The 26,411-nt window shown below is 38.6% G+C and overlaps 1 protein-coding gene across 11 annotated transcripts in view; it reads left to right on the top strand.

Moving 5' to 3' along the window:
* ANK3 (ankyrin 3) overlaps window positions 1-26,411 on the top strand; it is a 662,261-nt gene that overhangs the window by 316,938 nt on the left and 318,912 nt on the right. For 8 of the 11 annotated variants that reach the window (XM_072823191.1, XM_072823187.1, XM_072823185.1 and 5 more), the window contains exon 1: window positions 19,860-20,117. The exons of 1 other annotated variant lie outside the window; for it this stretch is intronic. In XM_072823191.1, coding sequence (XP_072679292.1) covers window positions 20,004-20,117 — 114 coding nt within the window. In that variant the 5' untranslated portion in view covers window positions 19,860-20,003. Of the gene's footprint in view, window positions 1-19,859; window positions 20,118-26,411 lie in introns of those variants that run through there. 2 more of the 11 variants (XM_072823197.1, XM_072823196.1) reach the window with 1 other exon arrangement.

Below are 26,411 nucleotides of genomic sequence, written 5' to 3'. Positions count from 1 at the left end.
TTCGGTGGAATGTGCAGCTCTTCACGGGGTTGTGAGTTCATGCCCCATGTTGAGTGTAGAGATTACTTAAAAAAAATATATATATATATATATATATACACACACACACACACACATATATTCCTAAGTATTTAGTGACTTTCGGTGCTTTCAAAAGTAGGATTTTTCTTTTTTCTTTCTTTTTATTCCTTGAATTTTATTTTCCAATTGTTTGTAGCCAGCATATAAAATACAGTTGTTTTTTGTATGTAGATCTTATATCCTGAAGCCAATTTAATGTCACTTATTAGTTCTAGGAGTTGTTTTTAAATTCCTGAGGATCTTTCTATGTAAATAATCATGACATCTGTGAATTGAGTCTGTTTTACTCTTCCTTTCTAATCTTTATGACTTTATTTCTTTGACTCTTTACTCTGGCTAAGATCTCCTATAAAATGTTGAATAAAAGTGGTGAGAATGAACATGCCTATTTTGTTCTTACTCTTAGTAGGAAAGCATTCAGTATTTTGCCATTATGTATAATAGTTTTTGTAAGTCTTTCATAGACTTTTTTTTTAATCAGATTGAGGAAATCTTCTTCTAATTCCAAATGTGGTGAGGGTTGTTTTTTTTTTTTTTTTTTTTTTTAAAGATTTTATTTATTTATTCATGAAAGACACAGAGAGAGAGAGGCAGAGACACAGGCAGAGGGAGAAGCAGGCTCCATGCAGGGAGCCAGACGTGGGACTTGATCCCGGGACTCCAGGATCACACCCTGGGCCGGAGGCAGTGTTAAACCGCTGCACCACCCAGGGATTCCCCTGGTGAGGGTTTTTAAAAAATATCATAACAGGGTTTAATTTTGCCAAATGAGTAGTTTGCATTTGTTGAAATAATCATCTGATTTTTTTCTTCACTGGCTATTGTGATGCATTGTTTTTCATTGACTTTTATGAAGTTAAATAAATCAGGTTTGCATTCTTGGAATAAACCCATTCTATTACTAAATTTGATTTTAGTAGCATTTTCTAAAGCATTTTTGCATATATCTTGATGGGAGAGATCATTTTGTATTATTGTTGTTAATTTCCCTGTTAGGCTTTGTTATTAAGGTCATGTTGGTGTAACATATATGTATATTTATTGAAATACAGTTGACGTGCAGTGTTACATTAGTTTGAAGAGTATAACACAATGATTGAACAAGTCCATACGGTACATTATGCTATGTTCACCACATGTGTGGCTACCACCTGTTACCACACAGCACTATTATAATACCATAGGCTATATAACATAGGCTGTACCTTTATACCTGTGACTTATTCATTCTATAACCAAAAGTCTGTATCTCCCACTCCCCTTTACCCATTTACCCATCCCGCCCCCCGCCGCCCCCCACCGCCCCACGCTCTGGCAATCATCAGTTCTCTGTTTTGTCGGTTTGTTTCTGCTTTTTGTTTATTTGTTTACTCATTTGATTTGTTGATTCCACATAAAAGTGAAGTCATATGGTATTTGTCTTTCTGTCTAACTTACTTCACTTAGTATAATACCCTAGAGGTAGGTGTGTATATTTATATATGTATGTATACCTTACATCTTCTTTATTCATTCATCTATTGATGGACATTTGAATTGCTTCCATATCTTAGCTATTGTAAATAATGCTGCAGTAAACCTAGGGGTGCATATATTTTTCTGAATTAATGTTTTTATATTATTTGAATGAATACCTGGTAGTGGAAATACTGGATCATATGTTAGTTCTATTTTTAATTTTTTGAGGAACCTCATATTGTCTTCCCCAGTGGCTGCACCAACTTACATTCCCACCAGCAGTGCCCAAGGATTCCTTTTTCTCCCCTTGATCACCAGTACCTGTTATTTCTTGTCTTTTTGATTCTAGTTTTTCAGAAATGTGTAGGGTGATATGTCATAGTATTTTTGATGTGCATTTCCCTGATTGAGAGATGTTGAACATCTTTTCATGTGTTTGTTGGCTATTGTAGATGTCTTGTTTGGAAAAATGTCTATTCAGGTTGTCTGCCCATTTTTTAATTGGATTTTTTGGTGTTGAGTTATGTAAGTTTATACATTTTGGATATATAACTCCTTATCGGACATATTATTTGTGAATATCAGACTTTCATTCACTAGGTTGCCTTTTCATTTTGTTGATGGTTTCCTTCACTATGCAAAATTTTTTCATTTTGGTTTAGTCTCAGTTATTTGTTTTTGCTTTTGTTTCCCTTGCCAGAAGAGACCTATCTAGAAGAATGTTGCTAAGGCCAGTGTCAAAGAGATTACTTAATGTCTATGTTCTCTTCTAGGAGTTGTATGGTTTTAGATCTCTAATCCATCTTAGTTTATTTTCATGTGTGATGTAAGAAGGTGATCTAGTTTTGCCAGTACCATTTATTGAAGAGACTATCTTCCCCATGAATGTTCTTGCTTCCTTTGTCATAGATTAATTGGATTTATTTCTGGGCTGTCTGTTCCACTGATCAACATGTCTATTTCTATGCTGGTACCATGCTGTTTTGACTACTACAGCTTTGTAGTATATCTTGAAATGTGGAATTGTGATATTTCCAGCTTTGTTCTTTTTCAAGATTGCTTTGGCTATTGAAGGTTTTTTGTGGTTCCATGTAAATTTTAGAGTTATTTGTTCTAGTTCTTTGAAAAATGCTTTTGGTATTTTAATAGATATTGCATTTGATTTGCAGATTGCTTTGAGTCATATGGACATTGTAACAATATTAATTCTTCCATTGCATAATCATGGAATATCTTTCCATTCGTTTGTGACATCTTCAATGTCTTTTATCAGTGTTTTATAGTTTTCAGAGTATAGGTCTTTCAGTGCCTTGGTTAAGTTTATTCCTAGATAGTTTATTCTTTTTGGTGCAGTTATAAATGGAATATTTTTAAAATTTCTTTTCTGCCACTTCATTATTAGCATATAGAAATGCAACCAATTTCCATGTATTTTGTATCCTGCAACTTTATTGAATTTGTTTATTACTTCTAATTGTTCTTTGGTGAAGTCTTTAGGGCTTGCTATGTATAGTAGTATCATGTCACCTGCAAATAGTAACAATTTAATTTCTTCCTTACCAATTTGGATGACTTGTATTTATTTTTCTTGTCTGGTTACTGTGCTACAAATTCCAGTACTATGTTGAATAAAAGTGTGAGAGTGGACCTCTTTGTCTTGCTCCTGATCTTAGAGGGAAAAGCTTTCAGTTTTTCCCCATTGAGTATGATGTCAGCTGTTGAGTTTTTAATATATGACCTTTATTATGTTGAGGTATGTTCCCTCTGAACCCACTTTATTGAGAATTTCTGTCATGAATGGTTGTTGGATTTTGTCAAATATCTATACTGCATCTATTGAGATGATCATATGATTTTTAACCTTCATTTTGTTGATGTGGTGTATCATGTTGATTTGTGAATATTGCACCATCCTTGCATCTCTAGAATAAATCCTACTTGATCATAATGAATGATCTTTTTAATGTATTGTTGAATACAGTTTGTTTATATTTTGTTGAATATTTTTACATCTATGCTCATCGAAGATATTGGCCTGTAGTTTTCTCTTTTGTGGTGTCTTTGTTTTTATCAGAGTAATGCTGGCCTTGTAAAATGTACTTGAAAACTTTTCTTGCTCTTCTGTTTCTTGGAATAGTTTGAGGAGAATAGGTATTAATTCTTCTTTAAATACTTGGTAGAATTCACTCGTGAATCCATTTGGTCCTGGGCTTTTGTTCATTGAGTTTTTTGACTTCTGATTCAATTTTGTTACTAGCTATTTGTTCTGTTCAGATTTTCCAGAGTTGGTGTAATATTGATATTTCTTTCCAAAAATTTGATACAACTCATCAGTGAAACCATATGGGTGTAGAGTTTCTATTGTAGAATGATTTTATGATTTCAGCTTCTTCAAAAAAAGCTTCTAAAGATTTTTTTTTTGAGAAAGTTGTCCACTTCATCTAAATTTTCAATTTATTGGCATAAAGTTAATATTCATTTATCTTTTTAACCTCTAGTCCCAAGTATCTAGTCATAGTATTTGTAAATTGTATTCTCTGACTTTTTTGGTATCAATTACTTGTAACAAATAGCAAGTCACCCCCAAATTAGTAAATTAAATGATAACCATTATTTAACCATTAAATAATAACCATTTATTTATCAATGAGTGGGCCATTGGAGATCATCTGAGAAATTCTTACAGTCTAGGCAGGTTCACAGGTCTTTGGGCAGCTGCCAGTCTCTTAGGTGGCTCTGCTTCTGGGATTTGGGTGGCTATTGGCTGGGCAATGGGGGTGACAGGCTGCATGTTTCTCCTCACCTACCAGGCTAAGCCAGGCTTGTTCACATAGTGGCTCAGCAGTGTTCCTAGACAGAATAGAAATATGCACATTCTCTCGAGACCTAATCTTGGGATATGACAGAATTGCTTTTTTTCTCACATTTTTTTTTTTTTTTATTAAAGTAAATCACAAGAACAACCCAGATTTACAGGGTTGAAAAATAGACTTCACCACTAATTCCAAATGACTGTGGATGTGGGGCAGGAGAAAATTAGCACCATTTCTGCAATCTGTCACTTATTATGATATACTATTATGGACAAATTGTCATGAATTTGGCAATTTTGTGTAAATAGTCATCTAATCAGTATTGTGGTACTACAGTCTTTGTGCATCTTTCTGGAATTTACAGAACATTGAGTTCTTTGGTGTCTGATCAAAAGCAATGTCTTTTCTCCCATTAATACTTAGGAAAATTGTGATTGTTTATATTTTTGTTTTATACATGATTATATATTTTGGGTATCTGCACAACCCAAACCAGTGACGTTTCAAACTTTTTTTTTTTTTGGTCCATAATGTCCATAATACTTTAAGAATTCAAAATATGGCACTCTTGAAAATTATCCTGGCTATACTGAATTGGGGCTTAAAAACAGGTTGAGCTGTGGATAAACTGTAAGCAATATTAAAGGTAAGCAATTTACCATAGCATTGGTAATATATTTCTCTAGGTTTCCCATCTTTTCTGTCAATAGAGCAATTCTTGAACACAGAAAATGTAAGTAGAGTTGGGTAGTTGATAATGGAAGTGCGGTTTAACACTATCAGTACGTAAGTACATATTTACATCTTGCTGTTAAATCACATTCATTTCACCTTTTCGGAAACCTACCTCTGGAAATTTAGCCTACATTACTTATGTGTGTGTGAGCTTATCTGACGAAAAGAATAGTCATTGATAGCATTGTTTCTCTCATGGAAAAACTGGAGGTGATCTAAATGTCTAATGGAAAGAGATTGATTTTTAAAAATATGATCGATTAAAAAAAATATGATGGATTCAGGATGCCTGGGTGGCTCAGCGGTTGAGCCTCTGTCTGCCTTTGGCTCAGAGCATGATCCCGGAGTTCCCGGATGGAGTCCCACATGAGGCTTCCTGCACGGAGCCTGCTTCTCCCTCTGCCTATGTCTCTGCCTCTCTGTGTCTATCATTAATAAATAAATAAATATTAAATAAATAAATAAATAATATGATGGATTAATCACATGAAATACTATACAACCATTTAAAAGTTATAGAAGAGTATTTAGTGACCTGTATGGATGTTCATTTATAGTTGATGTTTAACATATATTTAAATATAGATTATGAAGTTACTTGTGGGATTCTATTTTTGATAAGATACTTACATGTAAATACTTGTAGGCATAAAAAAAGGCTTAGAAGAATATATAATAAAAATGTTAATGGTGGTTATTTCCAAATGATAGCAATATGATTTTTTCCATTTTATTGAAATCTAATTGACATATAGCATTTAGTAGTTTTAGGTATACAAAATGATGATTGTATATATGTATGTATAACAAAATGATTACTACAAAAAGTTTAAACACCTACAAACTCTTTTCTTGTGTTGAGAACTTTTGAGATCTACTCTCGTAGCAAGTTTTAAATATATGATATACTATTGTTAACTTTAGTCACCATGCTATACATTATATCCCCAGAACTTATTTATCTTATAACTGGACATCGATATCTTTTGACCATCTTCACCCATTCTACCCACCCCGCTGTTTGTATCTATGAGTTTGGTTTTTTAGATTCTGCATGTAAGTGAGATCAGACAGTATTTATCTTTCTCTCTCTGACTTATTTCACTTAGCATAATGCTTCAAGGTCCATCCATGTTGTCACAAATTATCATAATTATCTTCCTTTTTGTGGCTGAATAATATTCTTCTGTGTGTTTATGTAACATTTTAAAATTTATTTGTCTATAGACATTTGGGTCATTTCTGTCTTGACTATTGTAAAGAAAACAGAGGGTGTAGATATGTTTTTAAGATAGTGATTTTTTTTTTTTACTAATGATACATACCCAGAAAGGGAATTGCTGAATACTTTGGTAGTTGTTTTCAGTGTGTGTGTGTGTGTGTGTGTGTGTGTGTGTGTGTTTCCATTAAGTGTACTCTTAATCCCCTTTATCTATTTTATCCCTCACTTCCCACCCCTCCCCCTCTGACAGCCACTAGTTCTCTGTATTTATGAGTCTGTTTTGGCTTTTTTTTAAAAAGATTTTATTTATTTATTCATGATAGACATAGAAAGGGGGAGGGGGTGGCGCAGAGACACAGGCGGAAGGAGAAGCAGGCTCCATGCCGGGATCCGATGTGAGACTCGATCCCGGAGCTCCAGGATCACGCCCTGGGCCAAAGGCAGGCACCAAACCGCTGAGCCACCCAGGGATCCCCTGTTTTGGCTTTTATTTGTTTGTTCATTATTTTTTTGTTCATGTGTTTGGGTTTTTTTTTTAGATTCCATGTGTAAATAAAATTATATGGCATTTGTCTTTGATTTATTTCACTTAGCATAATACCCTCTAGATCCGTTGATGTTGTCACAAATGCCAAGATCTCATTCTTGTTGATGACAGTAGTATTCCATTGTGTGTGTGTATATATATATATATATACACCACATCTTCTTTTTATCCATTGATCTATCAATGGATACATAGGTTGCTTCCTTATTTAAGCTATTATAAGCAGTGGTAGTAAATATAGGACTGCATGTATCTTTCTGAATTAGTGTTTTTGTTTTTTTTGGGTGAACACCCAATAGTAGAGTCCTTGGATCATATGGTAATACTATTTTTAATTTTTTGAGGAACCTCCATATTGTTTTCCACAGTGTCTGTACCAATTTACATTCCCACAATAGTGCACAAGGGTTCCTTTTCCTCCACGTCCTTGCCAACACTTGTTACTTTTTTCTTTTTGATAATAGCCATTCTAACAGGAATGAGGTAATACGGTATGATTATTTTCCTGTTTTTAATTCGTGATTTGAAATTTTTAGAATATATGTTGAAGATATGAAAAATAAATAAACATGACTTTTAAAAGGCCCTACAGAGAGGCGCCTGGGTGGTTTAGTAAGGTAGATGTCTGCCTTTGGCTCAGGTCATGATTCCAGGGTCCTGGGATTGAGCCTCACATAGGGCTCTGCCCTCGGTGGAGAGCCTGTTTCTCCCTCTCTCTCTGCCTGATGCTCCCCGGCTTGTTTGCACGTGCTCGCTCTATCTCTATCTCTATCTCTATCTCTATCTCTATCTCTATCTCTATCTATCTCTATCTATCTCTATCTCTATCTCTATCTCTAATCTACATCTATAGATATATATCTATAATATCTAATATATATTTATATATAAAACATATATATATCAAATAAATCTTTTTTTGAAAGGCCCTACACAGCCACAATTTACAGAATTATTTGTATTTTTAAATTGCTACTCTCTATGAAATAAGATCTATTGAACTTTACAAAATTTATAGAGTTACCTAAAACTCAAGATGATCTACTTACGCAAAAGACTGGTTTTATCGCTGCTGTAGTAGAACATAACATCATGAAATGTAGCAGTTACTTTATATTTTTGTTTTTGCTGTTAACATTCACAAATGCAAAGATTGGGGAAATTCTTTTTTTATAAGCATCATATTTTTATTTTAAAACATCACCATTATGAAAATGGTTTCTAAACATTTTGGTTGGAAGCAGAATCAGTCATGTTCCTTTCTTATAAGTCAATATTCAGGGCAGCCTTGGTGGTTCAGCGGTTTAGCGCTGCCTTCAGCCCAGGGCATGATCCTAGAGACCCGGGATTGAGTCCCACGTCAGACTCCCTGCATGGAGCCTGCTTCTCCCCGCCCCCCCCCCCATGTCTCTCATGAATAAATAAATAAAATCTTTTTTTTTTAAAAAGTCAATATTCATGGCTTCCTAAGTCTTTAAAAAAATTTCAGTTGGCTGGAAAGTCATAGTTAAAAATAGAGACAGGTACTGTATCTGTGTTAAACTGCTAGCTATAATTCTGTGCTTTTCTTTCCAGTCTAACTGCTCAGCTCCCTGACAAGGTAAAACACATTACACGTGTGTAGTAAAGTGGTATTTCTATTTAGTGCTTCCCATTATTACCACTGATTGGCTAAACTTTACTAGATTTTAGTACCATGGCTACAAAACAAACTCTATATTAAAGATTTTAAAGTATATTTTATTTTGACTAGACTATTGAGACACCAATAGTCCTGTTTCCATATAGAAAATAGTTAATACAGTGAGCAATCTGTAATGCATAAGCATGGCTACAAGGGGGTACTGAAATTTTGTGGGCCCCAAATTGAATTAGATTTAAATTAAATACATGCTGGAGAGAATTTTTAAAGTAAGGCAAAGTGTTGTGAAATCACCACTTCTGCAGGATAGACTACAGTTGGAAAAATTTTATTGATATGTTTTATTTGGTATGCTGCGGGAAAGGCACAAAACACATCTCAGTGTGCAGAGTTGAGTGCATGGTTTCTAGGGTGGAAGGAAGTACTGGGGAAGATTCTGCACACCTCGGGAACTGCAGCAGCTCCTTGCCTGCAGGCCTGTTGTATAGGCAGCTTTTTCCATGTCAACACCTGCTCATTAGGAAACGGACCAAGACTCCCCAAGAGCTCTCAGATGGCCTGAATTTTGTATCCCTGCCAATCTGCACTAGAATTTAATAACAACCATGAGGTGAAACTTGGGCCTTTCCTCATTGCTAATCCCCAAAACCATCTGGCCTTTCCCTTTCTCTGAATAGCAGTTGAGTATATGTGTTGGGGTGAAGGAGGAGGTCGGGGGTGAAAGAAGAGGAACTGACCTATCATGTTTCTTAAAGGACAGTTCACTCTCTCTCAGAGCAGATGAAAGTCCTTGGAGATCATAGCTCTAAGCTTGTTCTTTCATAGCATCCACATCTTTGCCAGCTAATTGTTTGAAAATCATACCATTCATTAACTACTGACAAATGTCCAAGTTTAGTTCTTTTAATGAAATGATGCCAAAAATAAGTACGTAAGTCTGCAGTCATGATTCTGAGATTAAAAACAAAAAGTTATGCATTTTTCTTTAATTTTCTATTATGTCTTAGAGTATTAGAAACATGGGAGACACTCTGTAAATATTTGTTTATTCCTATGCCTTGCTCTACAAAGAAATTGAAGTTAGTAGGAAATACATAGAATATATTAGTAAATCACACATAAAACACCAAGCTTCCTCTGCTCTGCCCCCATTCAGGTGCAGAAATAGAATGCAGATAGTGAACCACCTGGCCTATGCATTGCAAAGAGAATATCATAGATTTGGTTCTGACTCACTGCAGGGCAAATGCTCCTCAAATGGTACTATGTATGAGATCAGTTATTCAATTTAAAATTGTTCTCTCTCTCATACTACTGAGCACTTGTTGAGATTGGGTGTCATAAATACCTGTGTAGGATTATGCTACTTCGATAAGGGAGGTACCAAAGAAATATTTGTCAGTGAATGAATTAATAAAGAAATTTCACTTGTCTCTACATGGGATAGAAAAGTCAATAGTATGTCTTTCCATTATGCAAATGATGGTTACTATGTTCAAACACAAAGGGTAGATTCTCATGTTTGTTTGTTTTTTTGCAAATATACACATAGTCACACATATATGCATGGACTTGTGTGTACATGTAAATATTCCAAGCATCAGGTTTGGACAATAGTGTCCATTCACTCCTTTTTTCAGAAACCTTCAGAACAGTATGTCACTCTAGGGATGCCTCCGTAGAGGGGTCAGTAAACTATGGACCTTGGGCCAAATCCAACCTTGTGTTTGAATCACCTACAAGCTAAGGATGGTATTTACATTTTTAAATGGTTGAAAACAAAGTAGCATAATACTTGATGACACATAAAAATTATGTGAAATTCCAATAACAGTATCCATAAATAAAGTTTTATTGTATCCTACCATATTCAGTTGTTTATGTGTGGTCTCTGGCTGCTTTTGCATTATAACAACAAAGTTGAGTAACTACAACAGAGACCATCCGGCCTGCAGAACCCAAAATATTCACTATCTGGTCTTTTACAAAAATATTTGCTGACCCCTACCATAGAAATTACAAAAAATGAGTAGGGTGAAGTCTGCCTGAATAAAGCCACACACACCTCATAGTATTTGAAAAGATCTATCCTCTACTCTGCCCCTTTTTTCAGAAGACAAAAATGGAAAATAATAAGAAAATTGTTTTCAACGTCTATCTTTTTAACAAGGGCCTCATAACTTATTTCTTCCAAATAGAACCTTATATCCCAAACAGAGTATTTTGAATATTCAAGTTTTACTTTTTAAAAATTGAAGTATGGTTGTCATGACAATATCATATTAGTTTCAGATATGCAACATAGTGATTCGATCATTGCAGTTGACCCTTGAGCAACATGAGTTTGAACTGCATGGGTTCACTCACACACTTTTTTTGATAAATACAGTTCAGTACTGTAAATGTATTTTTTTCTTCCTAATGATTTTCTTAACACTTTCTTTTCTGTAGCTAATTTCATTGTCAGGTACAGTATATAATACATATACCAAATATGTGCTAATCAACTGTTTATGTTATTGGTAGGGCTGCCAGTCAATAGTAGACTGTCAAAAGTTACAGGTGGATTTTCAACTGTGCAGAGGCTTGGCAGCCCTAACTCCCACTCAAGGGTCAACTGTGTATACATTACAAAGTGCTCACCTTAAGTCTAGTTACCATCTGTCACCATACACAGTTATTACACTATGGATTATATTTCCTATGCTGCATTTTCCATCCCCACAATATACTTATTTTATAACTGGAAGTTTGTACCTCTTACCTCCCTTCACCTATTTTATCCATCTGCCCTCCTTCTGCCCCATGGCAACCACCAGTTCTCTGTGTTTATGCATCTATTTCTGTTGTTTAAAACTTTAGTAACATTTGTGATTATATCCTAACATGATATAATGGAAGGGCAGGTAATAAGGTACAAAGTTGTGGAACACACAACAGAGAGTTTAATTAGTCTGATTTATAATTGGCTTTCTGAAGCAACATGAGAAGGAAAAACTGCCAAGACTTACCAAGGTGTAGGACATGTAGGAAGAGGACAAATCCTAAATGCCCTTGGAGACCCTGTGTGATAGTTCCTTCTCAGTAATGCCTTGTGTTTACAGATACTCTTTTTGTCTTCTGTGTGATTGTATTGTTTCATAAACAAGTGATGTTTAGCTATCGAAACATGCTAGTGGGGCAGCCCAGTGGCTCAGCGGTTTAGCCCCGCCTTCGGCCCAGGGATGGTCCTGGAGTCCCAGGATCAAGTCCCACATTGGACTGCCTGCCTGGAGCCTGCTTCTCCCTCTGCCTGTGTCTCTGCCTCTCTCTCATTCTCTCTCTCTGTGTCTCTCATGAATAAATGAGTAAAATCTCTAAAAAAAAAAAAAAGAAAAAGAAACATGGTAGTAAGAAGCAGATACTGTTATTTCCATTTGCAAGAGGAAAAGGCTATAAACTTTGCATGTAGCTCTTTCAATGGCAGTAAATCGTGCCAGGAAGTAGTGTTTTTTTTCTGTTTTGGCAGATAGAAATCTCTGCATGATTGAATATGGTCCACAGTTTGATAAATTCTGACCTGAACCGTAGTGTGACTATCTGATTTCCTTGACAACATCTGGCAGAGTGCTAAGTCGTTATTATCCTACCCTTGGCCATTGTATGTGACCTCGTGAGTCAGCTAAAATTTTTCTAAAAATTAGAACCTTTGCTTTCTCATGTGTGTGCCACTCTATCCTTCATATATAGTTTTAGCAAATGGTCACTGAGTAGACCAGCAGAGTCCTGAATTTTCTTTTTTTTTTTTAAGATTTTATTTATTTATTCATGATAGACACAGAGAGAGAGGCAGAGACACAGGCAGAGGGAGAAGCAGGCTCTCATGCAGGGAGCCTGATGCGGGACTTGATCCCAGGACTCCAGGATCATGCCCTGGGCTGAAGGCAGGCGCCAAACCGCTAAGCCACCCAGGGATCCCCCAAGTCCTGAATTTTCAAATCCTGTCTCCTTCATACCTTTGACCTTTAGTTTCCTCTTGAAAGAAATGTTTTGAGGGTGCCTGGGTGACTGAATGAGCATCTGCCTTTGTGTCGGGTGGTGATCCCAGGGTCCTGGGATCGAGTCCCACATCAGACTCACTGCAGGGGGTCTGCTCCTCCCTCTATGTCTCTGCTTTCTCTGTGTTTCATGAATAAATAAATAAATAAATAAATAAATAAATAAATAAAATGTTTTTAAAAAATTAAAAGAAATGTTTTGAAAGCAGACTTAATTCCCTTATATCTTGACCAGAACACACCAACAGAAGAGGCACACACAAATCAATCATTGCGTCCTAATTGTAATTGTATTTTGGCATCACAAAGTGTGAATACTGGCAGAAAGACTTTAGAATTCCTTTCCTTTTACAGATATGGGACTCCCGAGGAAGGATAAGGGACTTCCCTAAGGTCTTCCAACTATATGTAGCTAAGTTGGGGTAAGAGCTGTTTTGCCTTCCTTGCTTGCTCGCGTTATCTTTCCTTTGGGCCTCTTCAAATATGATTATGTAAAAGCATTAAATAATAAGGGCTTAGTAAAATATCTAAAGAATATCCTTTCATATAATATGTTATGTTTAGCCATGGAACAATGAGATTTATCTCCAGAAGATGCATAGAAAAGTTTATTCTGTTACATAGTGGACTTACTCTGTTAATCCTATTGGAATCCTTATTAAACCATAAGTTAATAAAAGGTGATAGAACCTATGATTATCCAGATAGTTTAGGTGATAAGTGATACAAAAGGATATATATTGTTTATCTTTAGTAATAAATTTTGAATTGCTCAATTCAAATTTGAGAAAATTTGAATTACTTGAGAAATTACTTTATTTCTCAAATTATTATTACTATTATTATTATTATTATTATTTATTCTCACATTACTTGAGAAAACATTCATATTTACCATTAGCCACCACAATCAATGTCTTAGTTAAGAGGGCTATTTTGGGGAATCACTACCCTTATAGAGTGGAAGACTCAACTTCATTGCCTCTTCACCATCTTGATTTATTTTTCCTTGAAAGTCAAAGATGGAAAGAAGCAGAGTCCATGAGCCATTATTCCCCTTCTGGTCACTTCCAGTTTGGTCATACTGCTTTATTTTCCTCACAATACTTGCTACTATCTGAAATTATCTTCTTCATGGATTTGCTTGCTTGTTTACTCCCCTGTCCCATACTCACAGGAACAGAAGCTGCAGAGCATGAGGCTTCTTCTGTTTTACTCACCGTTGGTATCACCAGTGCCTGTAACAGTACCTGGACCATAAGGAGAATTCCACATGATCTGTTCAGTGCATGAGCAGTTGGCTATGTGACTAGAGTGTGAGGGATCAAATTGCAAAACTCTAAGTTCTGCGAATAGTGAAGAGAGACTTCATACCTGACCAAGATAGCACTCTTCTGAGTGCTGATCTCTGTGCTCTATTTTATATGCCCAGCTCTGCTTCCAGGGCATCTGTGCTGTGATTGCTAGTTGACTTCTCTCTTTCTCTCCCATTTGATTACTTGAGGACAGGAACCAAGTCCCATTCACCTGTATGTTCCAGGTGCTGGACACAGTGACCAGCAGGGTGAATCGGTGAGTCCATGAGTACATGAATGGTTCTTTCTGTGCAAGAGCCTGAGAACACACTACCTTTTTGGGCTTTGTCTTTCAAACAGAAAACGTAATGACTGACTGCTGGGTGTCTTCTTCTTTTTTTATTTTTTTAAAGATTTTATTTATTAATGAGAGATAGAGAGAGAGAGAGAGAGAGAGAGGCAGAGACATAGGCAGAGGGAGAAGCAGGCTCCATGCAGGGAGCCCGTTGTGGGACTCGATCCCGGGTCTCCAGAATCACGCCCTGGGCTGAAGGCGGCACTAAACCACTGAACCACCCGGGCTACCCTGCTGGGTGTCTTCTAATGCTTGTTTGCAGAAATATCTGCCTTTGGAAAGATCATGTCTGGCAAATTAAGCTCTTTTTGTTCATATAGGCTCTTTATATAGATAATCACTGTAGTGTGAGCCACACGTATAATTTCAAATTTCCAATAGCTACATTTAAAGATCTTTTTAAAAAGTAAGATTTATTTTAATATATTTTATTTAACTGAACATATCTGAAATAGTTTCGTTTTGACAGGACTCAATATATGCGATTATTACTGAGGAATTTTACATTGCTTTTTCTCATATGAAGTCTTGCAAGCCAGTGTTACTTCATGTCTTAATTTGGATGCTAAATTATTGGAAATACTTGATCCGTATTTTTCAAGTAAAATTTAAATTTGGAAAAGTAGATTCCCATATCCAGATTTTCAAGACACACTGAAATGTGTCCCACTATCTGAATTGAGAATGGTTTTAAATTTAAAACTTGGTTCTCCAGACATATTAGTCACATTTCAGTACCCAATAGCCAAATATGGCTGGTGGCTACCATATTGGCCAGCATAGATCACAACTCTTCTAAATATACCTTTCCTATACATCTCCCTTTATTTCCAAACACCCACAACCTTCTATCACTTCAAGTCATGGCATTTTGGGTTCATGAGAGGGTGGGTTTGAAGTCCTTTGGCCTAGCCACTCCTTCTATAAAAACAGGGGGGCAGAGAGAACATGTCTTGTTCAGTACTTTTGGCTTGCCCACCATTCTTGGTGCTAGCTTCACACTCAGTGCTCTGCCAGGCATGGCCAGTCTACTCCTTGGGTCAGATGGAGCCTAGGGATGTGACTGGGGGAGTCTTCCATGCAGAATGAGGGATTCCCTCCTCCCTAGGTGGCCAGTGTGGCTGTGGTGTAGGGACCTCAGGAAAGCTGCCTCTGTGTGCCTGTTGTGAGGTGCCCATGTGAGGTGGCGGAAGCAGCTGGCAGCCTGGGGCCAGCTGGCTCTCCAACACGGAGGTCAAGCCGGTTAGTTGTACAGACCGTCTAGTCCAGGGATGGAGGGCAGACTGAGCACTAAGGCAGATGGGCCCAAAGCTAGTGCTCATTTACCCAGAGGTGGTACCCCTATGAGAGTGTGGGAAGGACCCGCCATCTTTCAGTGTTGTCCAGATAGTCTTTTTTTTTTTTTTATCACTTATGTGTCTCATCTGCAAATGAAGAAGAATATGTGACTATGAGTTGAGAATTTCCCAGGATGCTTTTTTGTCATTTGTAACCATTGACAGGTTTAGTGCTTGTTTTCTTTCTTCTTCCTCACATTGTTCGGAACCTGCTCAAGGTCTCTTGACATCATCTTTATCTAGGGTGCCAAAATTAATGAAATGTCGATGAATCCATTTTTCTTTGTGAAGGAAAAATATTTTGACTCTTACAGTGAGGCTGCTCTGCTCCTGAGAAAACTGTAGTGGGTGCAGCACGAATAGTTTTCATTCCATCAAAACACACACTTTGCTCATTACCGAGAGCAGAGGGTAGGTTTGGGAAGGTACAGCCTCCCTGGCAGATGGGAACTTTTTTTTTTCTTTCTGCTTCCTATCCTCCATTTGTCTACATTCCCCATCCTCCCCTTCTCTACATCATTATGTAATATTTTTTTCAAAGTGCACATTTATTATAACTTCAAAATGACCAAGAGACAGTATTCCCTTCATAAAAATCACATACATTGTTTGTGTGTCCACCCAGCTCAAGAATGGGGAGACACAATACAAAATAACACCGGAGAGCAGTCAAGTTAATAATTGGCTGAGACAATAGTCAAAGTTTGTCTCAAAATCCTGTCAAGATGTAAGCTTAAACTGTGAAGAGAAGTTTCCCTTGCTAGTTTCTGAAGTCTATAAAACATCCTAATGAGTTGACTTGGTTTTATTTTCAGTGGGATATTTAGTCACAAACTTTTGATTCCTGCATTAGAAATTATTTGGGGAATACACATTATTCCAGCTACCAAACTAGAAAGTGATTTTTATTTTTTGGTACTAGTCTTATGTTGCAATGTACAAATAGGAGGTCCTCTAAGTGAAATTTGTCATTTCTGGTAAGGAACCAGGAATAATTTTGGGCAAAATCGTAAGGAAAGTTTTGACAGGCATCACTTTTTGAAATAAGTTCTGGTAACTGAGGTCCAAGCAAGAAAAAGACCAGGACTCTTCCATGCTGCAGGATGCTGGCTTTCAAATTGCTCAGTCAAGCTGCCTTCTGCAGGAAGGGTAGGGGGACATAAAGCTGGGCTTTAGGATACCATTCCTTCAGTTCAGCCCAATGGCTCCACTCTTATGCTGATTATTTATAACTGCCTTTCTTATAGGACATATTCAAAGAAGGGTTTCTGTTGCTAAGAAGTTTGAAAGATCACTCTTTTACTTTATTTTTGAAAGGATGCTTTAGGAATTCTTGTACCTGGAACTTTTATAAAACCAGAACAGATTCCCCCTTCCCCCCTCTTCTCTGGAGAGAATTGGCTTAAGAATAGTCTTTAACTTTTAACAGCTTTGACATTCCATGCCTAGGCCATCCCCATCCTGTGTGAGTCCTGTCCAGTACCCCCTCATGGCCAATGTCAGGGAGTGGGACTGGACAAGTTACCCTGTATGCAGGTGATAATTGATGCAACTGAACCTTGCATGTCCTTCCTACTGTGGAGACCCACCACCCTGCTCAGAGACACTCTCTTGTACAACTATGCTGACCGTTTTATTCTGCAGATCCATCCTAATTCTGTAACCTTGCAGAAAAGAGCAAGCTCTGGAGACTTCAGTGAGACAGTTGTTTGAATCTTCAACCAGAGAATAAAGTGTTTAAAAGTTCTTTTTCTTTTCATGTTTAATTTTCAGCTATTATAAATAGCTTGCTTCCTACAATTATTGAAAGAACTGTCAATTCAGTTTGGGAGGAGAAAACCTCGTGTTTGTGGCTATCATGGGTCTCCCTTTGTGTTGAGAATGAGTACACAAGCAGCTGGAGAGTTGGAGAGTTACCTGTCAGGATGAACGCTGGGCAGAAAGAAGGGAACTAAGACTTCAGTAGTATAATAATCAAAGTCTCAGATCCACAGGGCTGCCTTCCCTAGCAGCATTGCTGTTAAAAGTTCTGCTGGTTTAGAAATGGAGGGCAAAAGCCCACATTTTCTGAAAGAAATAAAACCTAAATAAGCCAAGCCTTAGAATTTATTTTTGATGGGTTAACCACTTGCTGAGATACTACAAAATCCAACATAGCAAAAAAATTATATTATGGCAACATAATAGTTGTGATGGATTCTCAACTTCTGAGTAATTTTGGAGAAACAATTATTCTAGAGAGAAATGTTTTGAAAAGCACTTGGGGCCTGTTCTCCTAATTTCCTGCTATGCTTTGGCTGATAGAGATCAATGGGAAAGTATAGTTTCGGCAGCCTCAGATAAAGAGGTTACTCTGATCAAGGATACTTATAAATATATTTTAAAGTATCATTAGTGTCTATAAAGAAAGAAAAAAAGGTCCAGGAGCCAGTGGGAAACCAGCCAGCTTTTAAGCTGGCTATTCTCTACACCTTGCTGAAAATAAGGAAAGGAAATTATATGAATTTTCCTCAAAAGTACAGAATAATTTATATAAAGAGAGACTGTACAAAAGTTCTAATTTGTATTTTTTTCTCCATCCCACCTATTCCTATTACACTAAAAAAATATATTTTGGTAAAAAAACATTTTTATTACTAAGATCCAAATATGATTTATCACTTTTGGATCTGGGTTGCATTTAATTCCCCTCCTTCATTTTCTCCTCTATTTTGTCAGATGATGGTTTGGTAGGCACTGGGGACCCTTTCCAGAGCTCTTTTATCCTGAAGACTGTTTCTTTGGGGAAGCAGCTCATGAGCATCAGCACACGCAGTAGGCCCTTGGGAATGGTTGACCCACATGGTTTTCAAGTGACTCATAGTAGGGCCCGAGAGGTGTGTGTGCCATCCACTTGCAGCAGGACTGGAAAGCCCTGGGTGTCTTTCCTGTCCTGTTGCCTATCACTGCCCAGCAGAGGGTAAATCCCCCTACAGGGGGATGGGGAAGAAGCCTTTTGATCTCCAAGCCCGAAATGTACCGGGTGGATATTGTTTGCAGGAGCTCACATTGCAGGTGCTTTATGAAGTAGGTGAACAACAGCTCCAGAGAACTTCAGCCAACTCCTCACATGGCGCCTCTGGACTTCCTGCTTCAGCTTTCACACGCTTTAGCCATCAGTTCTGCAAAGCCAAAAGGACCGATCTCTAACATTATGGACGTTTTCTACCGGAAGAAGCACTTGGACTTACGGTATTGGAAGTACACGTCTAAAGCTTTTCAATGGAGCATCATCTTATTTTCCTGGTGGATTTAGGGTTTTGTACCAGGCTCAAATGTCTTAGGTCCCATCTAACATTCGGCCGTTTCTTGCTCAGGCTGTGTGAATACCGTGTGTGTACACAGGATTTCTGACTTGGCGCATTTCTTCCAGTGTGTGCGTCCTGGCAGAAGCCACGCCAGCAGGCCTTGAGAACTACTGCTGCTTCACTTCACATCATGAATATTCAGAGGCTGCAGTCCGTGAGGACTCAGGTGGCAAAAATAGTAAGGTGATTGAAGCAAACCCTAACACGAAAGCCGATCTCCAGTTCAGTGTCTCCGAAACCCCGATTGCCGCACAGATTGCCCATTCTCCGACCCGTGGACCACATGAGAGGAGAGTCCTGGGGAACTCCTCTGAATCGGGCATCTGTTCCATGCACCAACATGCTCACGCCTTTCTGTATGATGTGTTGTAATCAGCATGTTGTTTTTAAAAGACAACAGGCCCTTCTGTAGTCCTCTCCCACAAGATGCATTTGGGCTGACAGTTCAGCATAAAGGACACAGTGTTGAGACCAGCAATGCATGCATTGTTTTCCCTGTAATGCAGTCAGGGTCTCCGTAGCAAAATTTAGTGCACTTTGTGAAATCTTATTTTATATATTTTGTCACCATCAGCAGTTAAACTAAAGTAGGAGCAGCTCCATTCTCTTATGGGTTAAATTATGCTCTGTGCAGAACTAGTGGTGATGTATAAATTGCAGCCCTGTCTTTTTTTCGAAGGATTCTAAAATAGGTTTTCAGAATTAGTACTGGATTTTCGCTCCTGCATGTGTGGTGACTCTAGATTTTCTCCCTTCGGAGAAGCATCCTTTGCAGCATTCCCCCTTCCGAGGCATCACTTAGACACTTCCAGCTGGTGGCAGGGGATACGGCCATAATACAGCTTCCTGTGCCCCAGCTGTCTTTTTCACTACGCTCAATGCATTACGATGGCTGCACTCTCGTGTAAAGGTTCAGGTGGAGGAAGGTGGAAGATGAAGTCTGGAGACCGGCTTTTGGGTTTTTAAATGCTGCAACTGCTACAGCATCTTTGCCTTTTGCATGTCTTCCTGCTTCTGGTCAAAGGGCTCTCTCCAGTGATTGGAATGCTGCCGTAAGCCTGGCTAAAGGTGCCCGAGGAGATCACCTCAGACGAGGAAGCCCTGCGTGCTTGAGAAGATCTTTTTAAATGCATTATGGCTCATGCAGCCTCACAATTAAAGAAAAACAGGGATTTAGAAATCAATGCTGAAGAAGAGACTGAGAAAAAAAGGAAACACCGCAAACGGTCCCGGGATCGGAAGAAAAAGGTAGTTGTCTCTGCCAGAGCATATATCTTGCCTGGGTTCTTTTTGTTTTAATCTCCTCCCGGCGCCTGTTTAGAGGCATGAAGGGCTATTTTTACATGCTGTATAGGGTATAAATTGGGAACAGATGCTGAAACCCAGTGTTAGACCACGGCCCAGGATGGGCTACAGGCGAGGGAAGATTTGATCTTGTGTGGGGGAGATTGCAGTGCTGATGCGGAAGGTGTGCTTGCACTTCACATGGGCAGGGGCATGTTGCCAGGACACAGAAAGGTGTTGCAAGGGAGTTAAAAGTAGTTTCTTCTCAGCCCTGTCAAGGTTAAATGGACTACAGGGACTCAGGTTCAAGGGAGAGGCCGGAGAGCCAGTCTTTGTACTTCTTGGACGTCTGTCTCGTGGAAAAGGAGCTTTTGTGCTAGAACTACTGTCACATGTGTGCGTTTCTCAGGCAGATCTGTGACCTTAAAGACGTAGCAAAAAAGTCATTTCCTGCTTCGCTTTCCTCCCCCTTCTTTCTTTTCTTTTGCCTCTTATTTGTACGAGGTGCTTTGAGTTAGCTTGTGCAATGGAAATAAGCTGCCAGAAATAACTTTCTTTTGTTAAATGAAGCTAAAATCACAGAGGTTTGTTTTTCTCTGCTAGGGGAGAGAGATTATCCTGAATGCAGGAATTCCCATGGCCCGGCAGGGACCTGCAGGCTTCAACACTGATTGCTTCTGATTAAAGCATGAGCATTGATCATCCCCAACTGATATTCTAAGGTGTTGGGAAGTGGGGGGAGGAGGAATATTCTAGGTCAGTGGTGTTTTATTACAGCCTGAGAGTACTTACTGAGTGTTTAGTGGCTGTGCCCTTAAATATGACTCCTAGGTACCCGGTGGGTAGCGAGGGCCCAAAGCACTTTTCCTCCACGGCAATTAATAAAAATTGACTAAAACTCTGTGATCTGAATATGAAAGTCAGGTCATAAAGCATTTTTATGTCTCTTTGTGAGAATTCCCAAGGGAAAGATAATCTTAATTTGCTCTGAGCACTGATGCATGTGCCTTCCAAATGACATGCAGATTTCATCCACCACATGTACCTCTTTTCAGGGTTGATCATGAATATTTTTGGTGCCTTTGTCATCTTCTCCAGAGTTAGGGTCTGCAAAAGAAGACTCTCTGCCTTTTGTTACATGGCAGGCTTGATGAAGTTGAGTCTGGAGGGCTACAGTTACTTTGCTGAAAGATGTTAAATGTAGACCCTTCCCCCTTCAATATTCCTGTAAATTAACTTTTTTGAATGTATTTTCACAAAAGTACAAACTCAGGTTAGGAAATTCTGTGCAAGCGTATTTCAAAGCCCTGCACAGCAGAGTTATGGAATTGCCATATTTTGCTAGCTTCTGGTCTAATTGTACTGTATTAGGCTGTCTCTGGGTAGGTCATTATTGAGTGCCCCCTCTCCACCCATCTTTACCCACTCCCACCACCATAAACTGGCTTCTAAGAAACCATGGGGGAAGGTACATATATTTGCATAAGGATACAAAGTCATCATTGCTGTTCATACTCTGTGTAACAGTTGTTAGCTGAGCCAGGCTTATGCACCGCAGTTTCCTGTAGTGATGACAGGCCCGCTGCCTTGGGGCCTGGGCCCCTGTTTGACTTGGAAGCAAAATAGGGAAGGGGTGAGGCAAAGGGAGCTTCTGGACTCACTGAGCTGGAGCAAATGCTTTGTGGACCAAACTGCTTTGTTATGAGTACAACAGAGTCCGTCCAATGTAAATCTCTTAGCAACCAGAAGGGAACATGGAGAAATATCAATATCGCTATGTCAGTGTGCAAGCAGATTTAAAATGTTTTATTCTCGGGACGGTCACAGAGTTGATCCAGAAAGTGGCTTGGGAATAATGCTTTTGCTGCTGTTGTACTAGTGTATTTCAGGAGATTTAAATATTCAAAGTCCAGAGATTTCAGGGACTACTTTCAAAGTGTAAAGGCAAGATTAGATTACTTTGAAGACATAATCTAGATTCTTTTTTGGTCACAAAGCATATATACCACTTACTCTGTACAAAGTGGATTATTTTGACTTGAGGTTTCTTTTTCCTCCCTTTTCCCTAAGATCCTAATGAAGGCTTGGCGGTTACTTTGCTCCATATTGTAGGTCGCGTGTCAATCAGAAAAGCTGCTTTTATATGCTTTATGGGTTACTGTGGGGTTCGCTGCTCTTGCTCACATGTAGAAATATCCTCTAGGATCTTTTAATTACATAAAAGTAATACTGAGTAGTCTCACGAAATCACAAAATAGAAAAGCTTAAGAAAAACATAAAGAGTATCTAATTTGTAAATCAAATCATAATACATATATAAAATTAACACTGCATTCACATTTCATCATTTTTTTTGAAAATCCACATTTGATCTTTTATGAGTATTGATAACCATGAATAGGTGATTACCAATCAAAAAATAGGAGACTTCTAGGAATTTTTAATGACTTGAATTTTAATAACGATGCATCTTATTCTTACCATAGCAACCTTAGGGTCCAGAAAAAGATCTTTCTGTTTGTTATAGGACATACAGCTAGATGAATGAACCCTTAATCTTTTCATCACCAGTTTTTCTGACTTGGAGCAAAAAAAGGAAAGAAAGAAATCCAAAAACCTTTTCATGAGTATTTTTAAAAGTTTCTTTCCACTGCATTTACAAATCTCCCTTATGCACCCTTTCCCATTGCTCTTCCCTGCTAGATATTCCCCTTTACTCTTCCTATCCTGACAGGCTGCTGAGGCTGGCTGTGAGTGGGTGGCATGCCAAAGGTAGACAGAGTGCCTTTGAGTGGCTTAACATTGGATCCATGCCCTGACTGAGCAAGTTGCAGAGAGGAACTCTTTATATTCGCTGCACTGAGCAATGTCCTGGCCCACGGGCGGTGGTCAGTAGATGACCCAAACTACCATAGATTCATGAGGGCTGAAAGTCACAAAGGCTCTCAGGCCCACACTTCCCTTCTTGCCTCTGGCCTCTGGTGCCGAGTTACCAACATATTTTGCCTTCTCTCTGGGTAAACTATAAAATACATTTCAATAATGAGGGATATTAAAAAAAAATAATGAGGGATATTAGGAGACTTGACCTTAACCTATTCAATAATTTGTTTTAATGTTCACAAGTATCCTTGTATATATTTATTACATCCTATCAAAAAAAAAAACACTTTGAGGTGATCTAAGGAAAAAAGAAACACATATTTGTGTGTGTGTGTGTGTGTGTGTGTGTGTGTGTATCCCTGACAGAGGATAATATATACTGGGATAAAGTGGCAGTAAATTTTATGTTTAATATCTTTTCTAATTATTGATGTCAGACTCCTACAACTTTTCAGTGGTAGAGCAGGAGTGAATATTCATTCCTTTATGTTTGCATTCATGCATTCATGCGTTCATTCAGCAAACATTTACTGAGTGACTTCTGTGGATCAGGCATGGCATTGAGTGGTGGGGACAAAACTAACAGAAGCAGAATGGCAGCAGCGCGGTAACTCCCTGCAGAGACGAGAGAAAGATATGAGCACCAGTAATCACCCTGCATAACATGTGGAAGAGAGCACGGGGGTCCTTAGGAAGACTCCCAGTTGAACTCGAATGGGCTCAGACATGGTTTTTGGTGAAGCTGAGGCCTAGAGGAGAGAGGAGGGAGCAAGACAGGCAGGCAGAAGGACAGGAATCCTATGCCCAAAGTGGTGGAAGTAAGAGGCAATGTTCAGGTGTGTGAAAAACATAAGTAAGGAGGAAAGGGCACAAGAGTGTATGGCAGGAAAAATGGCCAGAAAAGTAGTCAGAAGCCAGGTCATGAAGACCTCTGTATGCCATCTCACAAGGTTGGAAATGACCCTCTCAAAGGAGAGGGACTCAAACCACCTTGAATGCAGGCGGGAGGAGGAGGAACTGAACAGCTGTATGGCTTAACCGTCACTTGGGTGTCCGTGTTGCAGACAGCAGCCGGAGAGCCATCCGGAAGTGCTGGTGATGATTCAGGAATCAGAGATGCTGAGGGTCTGAACCAGGCCAGAGACTCTGACAGAGGAGAGGGGGTGTTGCAACCAAGAGATATTTAGGGGAAGACTCAACAGAACTTGGCAATGGACTGGATGTAGGATGTGAGAGGGAGAGATCGGATTCTAGGGTAACTGCCAAGTTCCTGGCTTGAAGCGGAAAATGAATAATTAAATTTCCTGGATTCATGTCTTTTCTCCCAGGACATTTATTGACCACTTAAAATATACCAGGTAGGGTTTTTAAATTGCTTTGTAGGTAGAGGCTCACTTAATCTTGACAAAAACCCTACAAAGAAAATATTTTTATTATCCCCATTTTATAAATGAGGAAACTGAGGCATGAGCCCAATAAGCTGTTCCCGTACTGTTTAGTGATAGATCCAAGATTCCAGCATGGAAAGTCTAACTCTAGCTCATATTTTTACCTACAACATGAAACAGCATATGTAATTAATATTTTCACAGCTATATATCAAAATGGATTTGATTCAGAGAATCTTCTAAGTGATCAGCTACTTCCTAGACACTGAGAGCCTTAAATAACAAGTTTTATATCTCTAACTCAGTGCAGTCTGAGCAGTGTGTCTTTCTTCCCTTCTGCAATAGATTATTTTTAAAAATATTTATTTTGGGGGGGGAGAGAGAACATGAGCAGGGAAAGGGGCACAGGGAGAGGGAAAGAGAGAATCTCCAGCAGACTCCCCACTGAGTGTGGAGTCCAATGTGGGGCTTGATCCCACAGCCTTGAGATCATGACCTGAGCCGACATCAGGAGTCAGATGTTTAACTGACTGAGCCACCCACGTGCCCCCCACTGCCACAATAGTTTAGTGTTTTACCCGAAGAATTTCTTTTTAAATTTTTGAAAATAAAGGAAGATTACCAACACCAGGACTTCAAATCCTCAAAGACACGTCACTATAATGACATAACAGTGTCTTAGGTGCTTGCTGTATACCTGATGATGTGTAGAGTGATTCCCATGGATTATTCTACTGTTTTTCTCACAACTTCTTTATGAGGCAGGCATTATTTTCATCCCTAGTTTTTATAGCTAAACAAAGACTTAAAGAGAATAAATAATTTGCCTGTGGTCACATAGCTCATAAGTATTGGGTCTACACTTAAACTTGGGTCACAGGACCCATTTGGAATCTGTATTTAACCACTGGGTTTACTGAAATAAAAATCTGGCAGTATCTTTTAGGACTATCTCAATGTAAGGATTTGAGAATAAATTTCAGACACATAAACTGTTGAGGATTATCTCTTGCTATATAAGTTTGGTGCTTCCTGACATTTACAGGCCTTCTCCATGCCTGTTTTCCTATGCCCTATGGCACCCATGATATAAGATGCCATGCAGGAGGAGGTTGTATACTACAATGACTGGGCTTTTGAAGAAGATTACGTTGACCTGTATTATTAGATAAAAGGAACCTACTTCTGTTTCCTGCTCTGCTGAGTGTGTAGACTCCAGATGTCTATTGAGTCTAGTTTCTCTATCAGCACCCTTGATTTTCTGTACTGTAATTATGAGTTCCCATGTGCCTCACCCAGGAGACTATGAGCTCCTTGAGGGCGGAAGTGGTATCATAATCACCTACTACCAAACTGGGCCTTGCAGAGTAGGTGAAGGATGGGAGGGAGAAAGGGAAGGGTGGTGGATGGATGAGAGGCAGTATCCTACAGTGGTTAAGAGCATGGACTATAGTGTAAGATTGTCTGCATTCAGGTGCTAGCCCTTGTAGCTGGTGTGACCTTGGGGAAGTTATTTAACCTCTCAGGGCCCTAGTCTTTTTACCTGAAAAATGAATATAATAAAAGTACATACATAGGGTTGCAATGAGATTTCAATGAATTAGGGTTAAAATGGCATTTGGCACAAAGCAAGAGCCATATAGTGGTAGTTGTTGCTGTTGTTATTGATATTCATAAGCAACACAAGAATGAATGGAACCTGAGCCTTTAGGGGCTGTGCCAGGCAGCCAGGCAGGTAACCTCTCTAGGAGCACAAGTGGCTGCTCCCCCATCTCTACTCTTCCTCCATTTGGAAGAGGATGGATGGAAGAAGGCTTAACTCACTCATAGAAAAGTTATGAATCTTTATCTTTTAACATTCTATGATATTTAGGAATTGGGAAGCAATTAAATAAAACTTGTCTGCTGATGGATTCTCTGTGCTCTCTGTTCCTATCATGATACATTTTTTTTATTCTCAAAGTTATATGTTCATTTAAAAAAAAAA

This window comes from Canis lupus, chromosome 4, assembly GCF_048164855.1.
Source record: "Canis lupus baileyi chromosome 4, mCanLup2.hap1, whole genome shotgun sequence".
Lineage (NCBI taxonomy): Eukaryota > Metazoa > Chordata > Mammalia > Carnivora > Canidae > Canis > Canis lupus.
Note: the sequence above shows the minus strand (reverse complement) of the source record. Positions and strands in the feature narration are given on the sequence as shown.